Here is a 16,255-nt window from a genome sequence, read left to right as displayed (position 1 = left end):
TGCACATGGCCTTAAGGTTTGCCTTTTGAATATGTCCTTGGCTCCATTCAAGTAACCAGCGTGGATACCATCCAAATCGGGGCAAAGTGGACTCATCAAGACATCTGCTTCAGAGAAAATGGGACAAATATTCTTACTATGGAGACTGTTATACTGAAGCGATGCACCTTTCCCACTATAATGTGAAGCCGATGTATAGAAAACGGCTTAGTTCCACTTTGTATATTTATTTATTTACCGGTTTTTATTATGAGCTGTATTTTTGATGGGTCCCCAATTGTCCTGTATTGGTAGTAGCTATGAGTAGTGGATGTGGAGGGAGTAGCTTTTATACCTATATTGTGCATCTTAGTATCTTCCCTCATCAGTGGCCGTGCGCATCGCGCTGTGACTCGTCCTGTCCCTGTGTGGACCGGCGTCTCAGGGCCCGGTGTGTGCGCTCCGGGCATTTTTTTGCCCTGGGCGTGCGCACCTGGTCTGACACTGAGTTTCACGGCCGGGACCTGCCAGACACAGTGCATATGTGCCGATGGCGCCACTGTGATTGGCTGCTGTGTACCATGTGACCGGGGCCAAGGGCTATTTTAAGGTCCTGTTAGGCAGTATATGGTTATCCCCCTGAGGAAGTGGCACTGGTGGCCACGAAACGTGCCTTGGGGACCATCGCCCGACCGCCCCCTCCTACCTCTGTGTAGTGGTAAGTGCTAGCACCCTCTTTCCACCACCATACTTAATGGCATTACTATAGAATCCCACTGTTTTGGGGTGACCTTGGTTGGATAGTGTAGGTGCTTTTCCTTATGCATACCATTACAAGGGTATTTACATCTGGGGGAGCGGGGGGATGGGCGCTTTTCCAGCATTCCTGGGACATTCATCCTGTGCTCTAGTCATCAAATAATGTAATGTTTTGATATATATTTTTGTACTATTTATGGCAATTAAAGTTTGTTTTATAAATCATTGCTCTGAATTTTTCTCCTTTTGGCATGGTTTGTTTTGAGCTGATTTGGTGAGGTCGGGGTCTTTTGGCGTATTTACTGCCAGACCTCGTGCGCTCACAAAATGTATTTGGGAGTTTTGTATACATCACCACACAATCCCGCCCCCCACCACACACAATCATGACCCCTCACCACATTACCACACACAATCCCGCTCCCAACACATCACCACACAATCCCACCACCCACCACACATAATCCCGCCCCCACCACATGCCCACCCCATTACCACACACAATCCCACCACCCACCACACATAATCCCGCCCCCCACCACATTACCACACACAATCCCACCCCCCAACACATCACCACACAATCCCGCCCCCACCACATTACTACACATAATCCCACCACATTACCACACAATCCCGCCCCCCCACCACATCACACATAATCCCGCCTACCCACCACATTACCACAGCTAATAACGCCCCCCCACATTACCACACAAGGCTGCGTCCCCACACATTACCACACAAGGCTCCTTCCTCACAAATTACCATACGAGGCTCTGTCCTCACACATTACCACACGTTAATTTACCACCTGCGTAAGCGCTATTGAATGTTGTCATCTTTAGTTTAATCACCAGCAGCGTTAATTAGATAGCAATGAGCATGCCGAGCGTTAGCTGGCTGGAAACAATTAGTTTATATTTTTTTCAAATATTTATTTATAGATACAATATATTTAGATTTTTATTTGCCCGTGTGTGCGGGCAATTGCGCGGATGTAATAATCCGTCCCTGGTCAGATAGACCCAGGTCACATGGTCAGATTATTATGTCTGATGTCAGAAAGGGGTTAAACAAGTTTTTTTATTTTTTTTCTTCACCACTTAAATAAAAAAAGAACCTATACATGTTTGGTGTCTGAACTCATAATGACCTGGAGAATCATAGCGGCAGGTCAGTTTAGCAAAAAAATGTGCAAGAGCAGAAAAAATGCAGCACTCACCCATGAGCTGTTTCAACGAAGTCCATTATTAAACCATTGTGGATCTGTGGACAAAGTTCATGGGACAGGCAGGTGCAGGAGGAATTCGGGGAAGGACGACGGCCGTTTCGCGTCCAAGACGCTTCTACGTGCACTTTTGCAATTTCACCGCACTAGGAATATTTTTTCCCCGTTTTCCAGTACATGATATGTTTAAACCAATGGTGGTGTTTTTGCGAGACAAGTTGTACTTTTGAACAAGCCCTCACATGGCCATATTGACTGAAAAAGTTTGGGTTTTTTTTAGAAAAAATAAATAAAGCTATGGCTCTGGGAAGAAGGGGAGCAAAAACGGAAAATGAATTTGGTAGGAGTGAAATGCAAACATCACACAAAAAGGTGTGCGGCAAGTGTCTCGTACTGGAGATGACCAGCCAGGCGACAAGTCAGCGAGATCACTCGGCATGAGAAGTCTCTTGGTCAATGAGAAGTGAAAGCACAGTGAATCTTGGCGACAAAAGTATGTAAAATCCAAATTTCATTACGGTCGACTGTCTTTCAGTAGATACAGCAATTTTTCCAGGCAATGTAGCAACTGAATGGCCTGTATAATTAAATATTCGGCAATTCCTTACCATTTAAGATCCCTGCATGCCGTCAGTGAACAGAAACATTCCAGATCTTGACAATTTGTCACAAATCAGTCCTGCAGACACTGCTGTATCGCTAAAAGTATTAGTACTTTTTTTGTGATGTGATTTGCACCTGTGCGACCAGGACACTTTACCAATCTGAATGAAAATGACATTTTTCCATTCACTGACCACAATCAGATCTTCATACAATAGATAGTGTTAAAAAAACAACAACAATCTATTGACACTGTAGCTTTCTAACATAATATATGCAATTTAAATAATCATAATGCAGCACATAATTAGAAATAGAGTAGATGCACAGTTTTATGACCTTTAATGCCATTCAATAATAACCAATAGTTATAACATTGCTCATGCCCATTTGTTAGAACACTAAAATCATCGGGTAGAAAGACCTGACATAAGCCATAGTCAGCAACCACTGCCCTAATGATAATAAATCTGATATACAGTCTCCATAAAGGGCTGGATTGATGCCACTGGTCAGAGGGTTGCGTCATTCAAAACCTATAAACAGATCCAGATGTAGTAATACAGTGTTAAAGTAGGTGGCAGTATTGCACAACAACATAAAAAAAATCATCCATGTATAGTTAGTTACATTATGTGGGTATATATAACTAAGTAATGTTATATGCCCTTTATAATCGTGCAGTAAACTTCTTACTACATAAAATTGTGTATTACATTCAGTCCATATGTGGCCTAGACTTCACAATTGCCTCGGTAACGGCATAAGGCTTGGGGGAAAATCACTAAACTAGTATACATATATACATAGGTCAGCTATGCGGACTGTAGATGAACCATCTACCCTTCATTTGGCGTTAGTCTACATGGCCTTCCCCATCATTTTATGATCAGATGCCTAATAATTATCAACATGACTATTGCAAAACTTAGGGTATGTGCGCACAGTGTATCCTCCCGAAAACGCTTGCTATTGTAAATCCATTTTGCTGCTGATATGTGGATCTTTTCAAGGTTATCTTTTTTCCAGAAGAGATTTAGAAGAACAAAATTGTACGTCACTTCTCTGAAGAATCTCCTGAGGGAGATGTCTCCAGACAAACAGCTGCAGAGAAGCTTCAGAAAAAACAAAAATGAAAACTACTTCATGAAAATAACGCTTCCCCCCCCCCACCCCCCCTCCAAACAAAAAAAAAAAAAAGTGCACATATAACCTAAGCAAACAATAGTATTAATATACAGGTGCTTCTCATAAAATTAGAATATCAAAAAGTTAAACTTCAATACCAAAAGTGAAACTCCTATATTATATAGAGTCATTACAAACCGTGATCCATTTCAAGTGTTTATTTCTGTTAATGTTGATGATTATGGCTTGCAGCCAATGAAAACCCAAAAGTCACTATCTCAGAAAATTAGAATAATTAACAAAAAAACAACTGCAAAGGCTTCCTAAGCATTTAAAAAGGTCCCATAGTCTGTTTCAGTAGCTCCACAATCATGGGGAAGACTGCCGACTTGACAGATGTCCAGAAGGCAGTCATTTACACCCTCCACAAGGAGGGTAAGCCACAAAAGGTCATTGCTAAAGAAGCTGGCTGTTCACACAGTGCTGTATCCAAGCATATTAATGGAAAGTTGAGTGAAAGGAAAAAGCGTGGTAGAAAAAGGTGCACAAGCAACCGGGATAACCGCAGCTTTGAAAGGATTGCTAAGAAAAGGCCATTCAAAAATTGGGGGAGATTTACAAGGAGTGGACTGCTGCTGGAGTCATTGCTTCAAGAGCCACCACACACACACACACACACGTATCCAGGAAATGGGCTACAAGTGTCACATTCCTTGAGTCAAGCCACTCATGACCAATAGACAACGCCAGAAGCGTCTTACCTGGGCCAAGGAGAAAAAGAACTGGACTGTTGCTCAGCGGTCCAAGGTGGTGTTTTCAGATGAAAGTAAATTTAGCTTTTCATTTGGAAATCAAAGGTCCCAGAGTCTGGAGGAAGAGTGGAGAGGCCACAATCCAAGCTGCTTGAGGTCTAGTGTGAAGTTTCCACAATCAGGGGAGATATTTCATTCTCCAGCAGGACTTGCAACTTTTGGCAGTGTGGTCAGGTGCCAATACCTGGTTTAAAAACAACAGTATCACTGTGCTTGATTGGCCAGCAACCTCGCCTGACCTTAACCCCATAGAGAATCTGTGGGGTATAGTCAAGAGGAAGATGAGACACCAGACCCAACAATGCAGAGGAGCTGAAGGCTGCTATCAAAGCAACCTGGGCTTCCATAACCCCTCAGCAGTGCCACAGGCTGATCGCCTCCATGCCACGCCGCATTGATGCAGTAATTGATGCAAAAGGAGCCCCGACCAAGTATTGAGTGCATTTACTGAACATACATTTCAGTAGGCCAACATTTCAGATTTTAAAATCATTTTTCAAGCTGGTGTTATAAAATATTCTAATTTACTGATATAATGACTTTTGGGTTTTCATTGGCTGTAAGCCATAATCATCAACATTAACAGAAATAAACACGTGAAATAGATCACTCTGTTTGCAATGACTATAATATAGGAGTTTCACTTTTTGTACTGAAGAACTGAAATAAATTAACTTTTTGATAATATTCTAATTTTGTGAGAAACACCTGTAGATGTAATATACAGCTGCCCCGATACACAAAAAGTCTTCAATGGGGAGAATTGTAATATCCATTGTCCTTATGTACCCATGTAAATAAAATAAGAAAGCATTTAAGTCTTGTGAATTAGAACTATTTTGTGCATTTCCAGGTCCATCTTGGACTCTAGACACATATAAAACATACCAGCAGCAGAATATAGGATTTTCCAGCTGCCATGCTTTTTATTTTTTTTTTTAATTTATTTTTTTCTTTAACTTATTTTTATTTTTACTTATTTTTAGCATAAATATTTAGTGGGATATGCAAATCTGGATATAGACGGATTTTGGAATGTGTGAACCTATGCATGGGCAGCTTTATTACTCCTCTCCTGTGAGCAGCCATACTTATTAAAAGCCCAAAATACTACCATCAATAGAAGGGCTGTATCCGAACAAACACCCAAAATGTGTAGAAATATTTGCACCATAAAAAAAGAAAAAAAAATGGTGCTTATGTTAGCAACTGATCACATTAACATCGGAAAAGAAATACAATAAAAAATGTCAATTAAAAGCCTTCTTCCTTTGTAAAACTTATACACATCATTATGGATCTTCCTTGTGGGTGCAGTATAGACATCCGTTGTCACATTCCATGCCTGAGCTTCAAATTAAAATATATGAAGATATCAAACCCAGTTTGGATTATACAGGAACTCAATTGGATATGCAATAATCCTCTCTGTTGGGCAGAGAAAAACTAATAAGACGTGACCCATCCATCGTTGTCTGACATCATATTGTTTGCTGCTGTTTACTGGACCTGAAGGTGCTGAAGAAGATAACCAGACCCACAAGAATGATTATCACGAACAGAAAGATGAGAGCAGCCCAGGAGCTAAAGTTGGTGGCTTTGAGAACAGAAGCCTCTTCTGCAGGTATCATGTTGGTGAGGTTCAGCATATATCCAAGGGCCCAGCCAATGGAAGTGTCACCAGCCTTGTAGAAAACAAGCACAAAATTAATCAGATCAGTAAATAAAAATTACATATAAAAGTCAGCTTCCGGTAAATCAGGGTTCTCAAACACGCGGCACTTGAGACTGCTTCATGCGGCCCACGGACTTTGCTCTCTGAACAGCAATACCAATGCCAGCAGCTGACATCTGCGTGCCTGTGTATGACGTCACTGCCATGCATGGCACACAGATGTCCGCAGTTGGCCTCTGATTTGTATTGCTGTGCAGAGAGCTGGTCTTTGCTCAGCAATATGTAGCGCCCCCACTGCCGCAGGGCCGAGGGGTACCCGGTACCGGGCCTCTGAGTCTCTGCTCCGGGGTTGTCACGGTGGCTAGGCCCGATCCGTGACCCTGCCGTGGGGCGCACAGTGAAAGATATGATGGGATGATGGTGGTGTTGCTGTAATAGTGAGGCTGTGATGGTGCGGTGCAGTTGTGGGGTGCAGGTCGCGGTTAAATAACGAGGACACCAGGTTGCAGTCTCTTTACTGAAGATCTCTGGGTCCTCAGTCCAGAACACGGTTCACCAGGCTGCGCAAGTCCGGCCGGTCCAATGGCACCTCCAGAGTTCTCTTCACAGGTGGAAATCTGTGCCTTCCTACTAGCGCTAGGTGTTGCGGTCCTTCCCTGCTGTGCTTACGGAAAGTCCCCACAACTGTTGTGTCTGTTTCTTAAGTTCCCTCACAACTCGATTAGATGATGTTCTGCTAATCCTCCGTCCCTCCCTGATGTCCTGGTTGGGACGGCACCCGTTTGACGGGTAGGCTCGGAGCTCTTCCGGGACCCTAGAGTCGCTCCTCTCCACAAGTTGCCCCCCCAAGACTGCATAGGTGATATGAGTTAGACAGCCCGCCTTAGACTGACTGTCCTGCCGCTGTTTAGAGTATTGCTTGAAGCTAGATATTATGATACTCCCTCGGCGTTCCGGCCACCGGTAGTGCGCCTCAGTAGAGTGTTGCTTCGGTCTTACAGCACGACCCCTACTGGTATTCTCCTAATGCTTGATCTCGTTTCTCACTCAGCACAATCTATCTCGCTTCTGATCCTTCCTTGGGCACCGCCGCTACCCAGAGCAGGCACGGTCCCGTTACGTTCGTTCAAGTTGCCAAGCCTCTGCCAGGATCCCACCCCTGGCAGAGACCCTACTGTATCTTCCCCCACAACACCCTCTGCCACAAGGTGTTGCCTGGTTCCAACCCAGTCAGCTTTCTGATCTAACTTCCTGCCTGACCCCCAGTTTACCCACTATGGTGGGGAGTGGCCTAGTGAATAGAACCCTTAGCTCCCCCCGGAGGCCCGGCTGTGAAATGTATTGGTGTCTGTGATACCTGATCAGATGAACTCCTTCGGTGCCATCAGACGCACCATAGCTCCCCATAGTGGCGGAGCCACAGTACTGCAACGACCAGAACTCTGGGGCGCTGCAAATATATTTCAATTGAATGTGTGTCCAATTTTTCCCCCTTCCTCTTATGTGTATGTGAAGAATGGCACAATAGGGGATATACCGTATATAATCGAGTATAAGCCGAGACCCCTAACTTTGCCACAAAAAACTGGGAAAACTTAATGACTCGAGTATAAGCCTAGGGTGGAAAATGCAGCATCTACTGGTAAATTTCAAAAATAAAAATATAGATACCAATAAAAGTAAAATTAATTGAGATATCAGTAGGTTAAGTGTTTTTGAATATCCATATTGAATCAGGAGCCCCATATAATGCTCCATACAGTTCATGATGGGCCCCATAAGATGCCCCATATTAAAATATGCCCCATATAATGCTGCACAAAGGTTAATAATGGCCCCATAAGATGCTCCATAGAGACATTTGCCCAATATAATGCTGCACAAATGCTGATTATGGCCCCATAAGATGCTCCATAGATATATTTGCACCATATGCTGTTTCTGCGATTAAAAAAAAAAAAAAGACATACTCACCTCTCGTCGCTCAGGCCCCCGGCACTTGCAATATTCACCTGTCCTATTCCACCGCCGGGCGCCGCTCCGTCTTCCACGTCCTCTGCACTGACGTTCAGGCAGAGGGCACGCACTAACCACGTCATCGCGCCCTCTGACCTGAGCGTCACAGCAGACAACGCGGAAGAGGGAGCGGCGCCGGAATGAGGACACGTGAATATCACGCAATGCTGCTCACCCTCCCCATTATACTCACCTGCTCCCGGCGCGGTCCAAAGCAGCTTCCCTGATGGTCTTCTCCGGGTGCTGACAGCTTCTTCCAGCGTTGAGCGGTCACCGGTACCGCTCATTACAGTAATGAATATGCGGCTCCACCCCTATGCGAGTGGAGTCGCGTCCATATTCATTACTGTAATCAGCGGTACCATGTGACTGCTCAACGCTGGAAGAAGCTGTCAGCGCCCGGAGACCATCGAAGATGCAGGGATCATGCCAGGAGCATGTGAGTATGCAGCGCCCCAGAGTCCTGGTCGTTGCAGTACTGATGCTCTGCCGCTAAGGGGGGCTATGGTACGTCTGATGGCACTGAAGGAGTTCACCTGACCAGGTATCACAGACACCAATACACTTCACAGTCTGGCCTCCAGAGGGAGCTAAGGGTGCTATGTATTAGGCCACTCCTCACAATCTGGTAAAACTGGGGGTTGGATAGGAAGTTAGGGAGAAAGCTGACTGGGTTGGAACCAGGCAACATCCTGTGGCAGAGGGTGTTGCAGGGGAAGATTCAGGGGGGTCCCTGTCAGGGGTGGGATCCTGACAGAGGCCTAGCGAACAGAAAGAACGTTACGGGACCGCGCCTGCACTCCGTTGCGGCGGTACCCCAAGAAAGGACAAGAAGCGAGGTTTATTGTGCTGAGTGAGAAACGAGATCAACACAACAAGGAGAAACACCAGTAGGAGTCGTGCTGTAAGACGAGGCAACATCCTACTGAGGCGCGTGGCCGGAACGCCGAGGAAGTATTAGGCTCCAAGCATTACTTCAAACCTACGGCAGGACAGTCAGTTATAGGCGGGCTGTCTCACCCAAATCACCTAAGAAGACATAGGGGGCAACAACAGGAGAGGGGCGACACTAGGGTTCAGGAAGAGCTCCGAGCCTACCCGTCATACGGGTGCATCCTAGCCATATCATCTGGGGGACGAAGAAGAACATCATAATCGAGTTGTGAGGGAACTTCAGAAACAGACAACAGTTGTGGGGACTATCCCGTAAGCACAGCAGGGGAGGACCACAACACAAAAGCGCTAGAAGGTAGGCACAGATTTCCACCTGCAAAGGGAACTCTTGAGGTGCCATCGGACCGGCCGGACTCCCACAGCCCGGTTAACCGTATTCCGGACCGAGGATCCTGAAGCCTTCAGTAAAGAGGTAAAGAGACTGCAACCTGGTGTCCTCGTTATTTACTGCGACCTGCACCGCACCACTACAGCATCACCACCCACACCTTTCATTGGGCGCCCCTCAGCAGGGTCACGGACCGGGTCTAGCAACCGTGACAACCCCAGAGCAGAGACTCAGAGGCCCGGTACCCCTCGGCCCTGCGGCAGTGGGGGCGCTACAAGTATGTCACAGCCACCACTCCCCCTCCCCGCCGACCCCCCTGGGACAATGACTCGAGTATAAGCAGAGGGGGGCACTTTCAGCCTAAAAAAAATATGGGCTGAAAATCTCAGCTTATACTCGAGTATATACTTTAACTACAATATGGGGACCTGGATGGAGACAAGTATGGGGCAAATAACGACAAGATTGAGTTTAAAAAAATAAATAAATTATTTTGCCACTAAAAATGCTGTTTTATATAAAAACTAAAGGAAGCAAACAAAAAAAAAAAAAAAAGTGTACGCTTGTTATTGCCACATCCATAACAACCCAACCTATAAAAGAAATAAAATAAAAAAACGGCAAAAATGTTCAAAAAGGTGTATTGAAAAAAAAAAATGGTATCACGAAAAATGTCACTTTGACCTGCAAAGAATGTTGCCCTCCAAAAATTCAAGTTATAGATTCAAAATTCTTAAATTCTTATTTTCTATGTGCGGCCCATACATCCAGCAGAGTTGGAGACCCCTGTGGTAAATACTGCACTGGATAGACTCAAAAGCCAGGTGAATAGTGACAATTTATGAGACCCGTGTCACCTTAATAAAGATACCCACCTTCTTCTGAAAGCTGATGTCGGGGAAGGTTTCATTATCAAATTTGTATCCTTTGCTGATCAGCAGATATACGAAGTTAGCTGTGGGGCAGTAACCGTTGAGATGCTTTTGCACGCTTGCAGGAGCTTTGCTGGAAAGCTATAGAGGAGGAGGAAAAAAAAAAAGGTGATTCCCAGGGTTATATCTTTGATAATACGTACCGCACCTAACATTTTCGTTTTTAGCAAGTTGAAGTTATTGGACCAATACTGGGAGCACCACAAAATCACATGTGACTAGCTAGCCTCCGCATCAGTTATACATGGATTAAATACAGTTCTGCTCATAGGATATTGGCACCCATGAAGTTTAAAGTACATAATGTGGAATATCTCCTGAAAAAAAAAATAAAATGAATCAAGTGATTTTTTTTTGTATAGAGCACTTGTGTTAAATACAAGAGCGCAAATGATAAGCAACAATTTAAAAAACAAAACCATGAGAGGGAAACAACAACAAAAAAGAGCTTGCTGTGGGCACTCTTTACATTAAATTAGTATGGAAACATTTTGATTCGGCTATGGTAAATCACAAATGATAATCACCTGCGATTGTCTGTGCCCATGTGACATGAATTAGCCAATGAATGGTGACTTCAGTGTTTTAAAAAGCCACATAGTAGGCCCTATTCCTTTGTCAGAATGATGAAGAGGAAAGGAGCTGTCCAAGGACATCAAAACCGCTTTATTAGCAAACACAAGACATCCAAAGGGTATAAAGCCATCCCCGAAAGACTTTGAGCACTGCTGAAATTGGGATACCAATGTTATTAAGAAGTTTGCGAAGCATTGGACCGTTAAAGGGAACCTGTCACCCCCCCCCCCCCCCCAGTCATTTCAAACTAAAAGAGCCACCTTGTGCAGCAGTAATGCACGCTGCTGTCACTCACATCTTCTTGGCGCCGGGCGCCGCCTCCTCCTCACCGCTGTTTTCAAAAGAAGCCGGCGCCTGCGCTCTTTTCCCCTGCCTGGTGCAGGAGCAGTGAGCGCTGGCCGTCTTTTCTCATATGCAGCCCAGCTGACTGCGCCTGCGCGGCCGACCTGCCTGTGAATCCCAGCCTCGCAGTGACTTATGATTTATTCACATTGCGGGGCTGGGAATCACAGGTAGGGCGGCCGCACAGGCGCAGTCAGCTGGGCTGCATATGAGGAAAGACGGCCAGCGCTCACTGCGCCTGCACCAGGCAGGGGAAAAGAGTGCAGGCGCCGGCTACTTTTGAAAACAGCGGTGAGGAGGAGGCGGCGCCCGGCGCCAAGAAGATGTGAGTGACAGCAGTGTGCTGTCTGAAGCAGGGGGGAAATGCCGGCCCACTTGACTGAGGACCAGGTACTTCAGACAAATTATAAAACTGATTATTTCTCAAGTTACATCACCCAGAACTAAAAGAGCCACCTTGTCAGAATGCAGCATTACTGCTGCACAAGGTGGCTCTTTTAGTTTGAAACGACTGGGGGGGGGGGGGGGGGGGGGGGGTGACGGGTTCTCTTTAAGAACCTCCCCAGACGGGGTGGGGGAGAATGTAAAATTGGCAAGAAATGTCATTGAAGGTTGGTGCAAAAGGTGAAAAAACAAAGCAAAACACTGCTTCAAACATCCAAAGACCTGAAGGCCCACCTGAAACAGTCTGGGGTCATGGTTTAGTGTGCAGCGTATGGTACTTGTTGAAACCAAGAAGAGCTTTATGGGCGAAGGCCAAGGAAGAAACCACTGATGAAAAAGATAAAAAGGAATGACCGTTCTTTGCCAGAGAGTACCTTGACAAACCACAATCCTTCTGGGAAAATGTTCTGAGGACAGCTTTTTGGCAATGCAAAGCAACAGTTTGTTTACAGACAGCGCAATGAAGCTTATAAGGAAAATAACACCATACCAACAGTTAAGCATGGTGGAGGATCCATAATACTGTGGGGTTGTTTTGTTGCGTCTGGTACTGGAGGCCTTGACTGTTATCACAAGAATGATGAAGATCAATGAAATATCAGATTTTAGAGTGAAATGTCCTACCCAGTGTAAGAAAACTTAGTTTGAGTCAAAGATCTTGGGTCCTCCAGCAAGACAATGGCAAAAGTACACATCCAAAAGTACACAGGAATGGTTGAAAAAAATAAATAAATTTAAAAAAAGGACCGTTTTAAAATGGCCAGCAATGAGTCTGGACCTCAATCCCATTGAAAACTCTTTGGGGTGAGGTGAAATCTCCCATTGGGAAAAAGAACCCTGCAAACATTCAAGAGCTTGAACAAACTGCAAAAGAAGAGTGGGCGAAAATACCAGCTGGGCAGTGCAAGAAGCTTATAGATGGCTACAAGAAACGTTTGGAGGCTGTCATCAGTGCCAAAGGGTGCGCAACCAAGTATTAATTAGGGGTGACTATTGCTGCCCATTATTTTGTTTCTTCTTTGAAATTGCAATATGTAAGCTGAAAAACAATGTTTTATTGTATTACTTTGGACCACTAATTAAAAAATCCTGAAGATATAACTTTGGTATATCTCCATTTATTTCTGAAGATATTGCACAGTCTCTGAAAAAAATTAAGGGGTGCCAATAATTATGAGCAGCACTGTACACACTTAGGAATTATTTCACGTAAAAAGTTGAACACCTTAGTCCAGCAAGAAGAACTCTATATCCAAGCCAGTGTATCTAAGCCATGGGTGATACGTATCCACTGTACCAAAGTCTATGTGCAATACAGCAGCTGCTTTATTATATATTTTAGCACTAAACTCCAGTGCATTTGGAGAAAAAAGGAGTTCTACAATTACAGTAAATGAGTGCTTGCGAATCAAGATTTTCCATAGGGATATTGAGTGACTGCGCTGAGTGTGTTTACAGTGACTCACTTCATTGAAACTGGAGGAGCAGATGGCATCGGTCGCTGTCCGCAGATCGTCTAGAGAGTTAACTGGCATGTTCATCACAGATTTTATGAAGTCTACGGTGTAAAAAAAAGCTGCAAAAGCCTGAAAGAGAACAATAACTATTATTGCACTAAGTTGTGAGTTCACAGAATGGACTTTAATACATGATAAAATGTGACTATAAAAATTTCCATGACAATAGCAGGCAACTCCACTAATTGTATTATTTGTCAAGAATTCAGTATATGGTCAATTTTGAATGAAATATTATTCCTAGTAAATGCAAATTCTCAGAAACAGACCCACAAAACAACTTTCCTATATTTATGCTGGGCTATGACCCCAGGGGGTAAGGGGCTGTTGTAGCTGCATTGACAGTCAACCAGCTTTCCCGAGATCATACAGAATTAGAACCTCAGAAGTAGATAACTTTTTATAACTTACAATAAAATTCCCAGACACTTTGGGCTGGAAGATTTTATCAAAGGAGCAGGAGGAAAATGGACAGTCAGAAAATTCGAAAAGGTTTTCTACAAGTCCCCGGCACTGCTCTGCGTCCCCACCGCCATTCATTAACAAGGACTTTGAGGGGTCATAGTTCGGAGGCCTCTCACTCGCCGTGCATGGACTGTCATACACATCCTCAAATGTTAATGACTTGTTAAAATTCTTTGGCCAGCATGGATTCTGAACATTGGATGAGTAACCTTGTTCCTGAAAGACAAAAAAACAAAACAAAAACACAACAACTTAATTTAGTACTAAATATTATATATATATATAGTCTAGTTTAACCCCTTAGTGCAGAGCCAATTTGGTACTTAAGGACCGAGCCAATTTTACAATTCTGACCACTGTCCCTTTATGAGGTTATAACTCTGGAACGCTTTAACGGATCCCGCTGATTCTGAGGCTGTTTTTTCGTGACATATTGTACGTCATGTTAGTGGTAACATTTCTTTGATATTACTCGTGATTATTTATGAAAAAAAAAAATGGAAATATGGCAAAAAATAAAATAAAATTCAGCAATTTTCAAACTTTGAATTTTAATGCCCTTAAATCAGAGAGATATGTCACAAAAAATAGTTAATAAATAACATTTCCCACACGTCTACTTTATATCAGCACAATTTTGGAAAAAACATTTTTTTTGTTAGGAAGTTATAAGGGTTAAAAGTTGACCAGCAATTTCTAATTTTTACAACAAAATTTACAAAACCATTTTTTTTTATTTTTTTTTATGGACCATCTCACATTTAACCACTTCATGACCTTGGGATTTTCCGTTTTTCCGTGTTCGTTTTTCGCTCCCCTCCTTCCCAGAGCCATAACTTTTTTATTCTTCCGTCAATATGGCCATGTGAGGGCTTATTTTTTGCGGGGCGAGTTGTACTTTTGAACGACATTATTGGTTTTACCATGTCGTGTACTAGAAAACGGGAAAAAAAATTCCAAATTCAGTGAAATTGCAAAAAAAATGCAGTCCCACACTTGTTTTTTGTTTGGCTTTTTTGCTAGGTTCACTAAATGCTAAAATTGACCTGGTATTATGATTCTCCAGGTCACTACGAGTTCATAAACACCTAACATGACTGGAATTTTTTTTCACCACTTAGGTAAAAAATAACCTAAACTTTGCTATAAAAAAAAAAATTGCGCCATTTTCCGATACTCGTAGCATCTCCATTTTTCATGATCTGGGGTCGGTTGAGGGCTTATTTTTTGGGTGCCGAGTTGGTGTTTTTAATGATAGCACTTTGGTGCAGATACGTTCTTTTGATCGCCCGTTATTGCATTCTAATGCAATGTCACGGCGACCAAAAAAACGTAATTCTGGCGCTTCGGATTTTTTTCTCGCTACGCTGTTTAGCGATCAGGTTATTGCTTTTTTATATTAATAGATCGGGCGATTCTGAACGCGGCGATACCAAATATGTGTAGGTTTGATTTTTTTTTTATTGATTTATTTTGATTGGGGCGAAAGGGGGGTGATTTAAACTTAATTTTTTTTTATTTTTTTCACATTTTTTTTTCTTCTACTTTTGTCATGCTTCAATAGCCTCCATGGGAGGCTAGAAGCAGGCACAGCACGATCGGCTCTGCTACATAGCAGCGATCTGCTGTTCGCTGCTATGCGGCATAAAATCAGGTGTGCTGTGAGCGCCGACCACAGGGTGGCGCTCACAGCTGCCGGGGATCTGTAACCATAGAGGTCTCAAGGGTAACAGGATAAATTGCCCAATAAATTTTGTGGTCCAATTTCTCATGAGTACGCTGATACCCCATATGTGGGGGGACCACTGTTTGGGCGCATGGCAGAGCTCGGAAGGGAAGGAGCGCCGTTTTGGAATGCAGACTTTGATAGAATGGTCTGCGGGCATTATGTTGCGTTTGCAGAGCCCCTGATGTACCTAAACAGTAGAACCCCCCCCCACAAGTGACCCCATTTTGGAAACTAGACCCCCCAAGGAACTTATCTAGATGTGTGGTGAGCATTTTGAACGCCCAAGGGCTTCACAGAAGTTTGACGCAGAGCCGTGAAAATAAAAAAATTTTCCTTCACAAAAATGATTTTTTAGCCCCCAATTTTTTTTATTTTCGCAAGGGTAACAGGAGAAACTGGACCCCAAAAGTTGTCCAACTAGTACCTAGTACGCTGATGCCCCATATGTGGGGGTAAACCACTGTTTGGGCGCACGGCAGAGCTCAGAAGGGAGAGACCACCATTTGACTTTTTGAGTCTCGTTTGGAGACCCCCTGATTTACCTAAACAGTTGAAACCTCCCCAATTCTAACTCAAAACCTAACCTCAACACACCCCTAACCCTAATCCCAACCCAAAATCCTAATCACAACCCCAATCCCAAAACACCCCCAATCCCAACCCTAACCTTAATCCTAATCAAAACCCTAAACCCAACACCCCCCTAATCCTAATCTTAACCCTAACCCCAAACCTAACCCTAATCTCAAACGTAACTCTAATGCC

The 16,255-nt window shown here is 43.8% G+C and overlaps 1 protein-coding gene and 1 long non-coding RNA gene across 2 annotated transcripts in view; one reads left to right on the top strand and one right to left on the bottom strand.

Annotated features, from left to right (window-relative positions):
* Positions 1-16,255, top strand: part of LOC143805373 (uncharacterized) — a 191,373-nt gene that overhangs the window by 61,208 nt on the left and 113,910 nt on the right. The window lies entirely within an intron of this gene.
* The window catches only part of ENTPD2 (ectonucleoside triphosphate diphosphohydrolase 2), a 100,240-nt gene continuing 86,882 nt past the window's right edge, over positions 2,898-16,255 (bottom strand). Inside the window, exons 6-9 of the mRNA XM_077284616.1 lie at positions 13,708-13,977; positions 13,246-13,365; positions 10,361-10,498; positions 2,898-6,197 (exon numbers count right to left, since the gene is read on the bottom strand). Of these exons, the coding sequence (XP_077140731.1) occupies positions 5,994-6,197; positions 10,361-10,498; positions 13,246-13,365; positions 13,708-13,977 (732 nt within the window). The 3' untranslated portion in view covers positions 2,898-5,993. The remainder of the gene's footprint in view (positions 6,198-10,360; positions 10,499-13,245; positions 13,366-13,707; positions 13,978-16,255) is intronic.

Source organism: Ranitomeya variabilis, chromosome 2 (genome assembly GCF_051348905.1).
Source record: "Ranitomeya variabilis isolate aRanVar5 chromosome 2, aRanVar5.hap1, whole genome shotgun sequence".
Taxonomy (NCBI): domain Eukaryota; kingdom Metazoa; phylum Chordata; class Amphibia; order Anura; family Dendrobatidae; genus Ranitomeya; species Ranitomeya variabilis.
The sequence above is the reverse complement of the archived record's forward strand: the minus strand, read 5'-3'. Positions and strand labels throughout refer to the sequence as shown.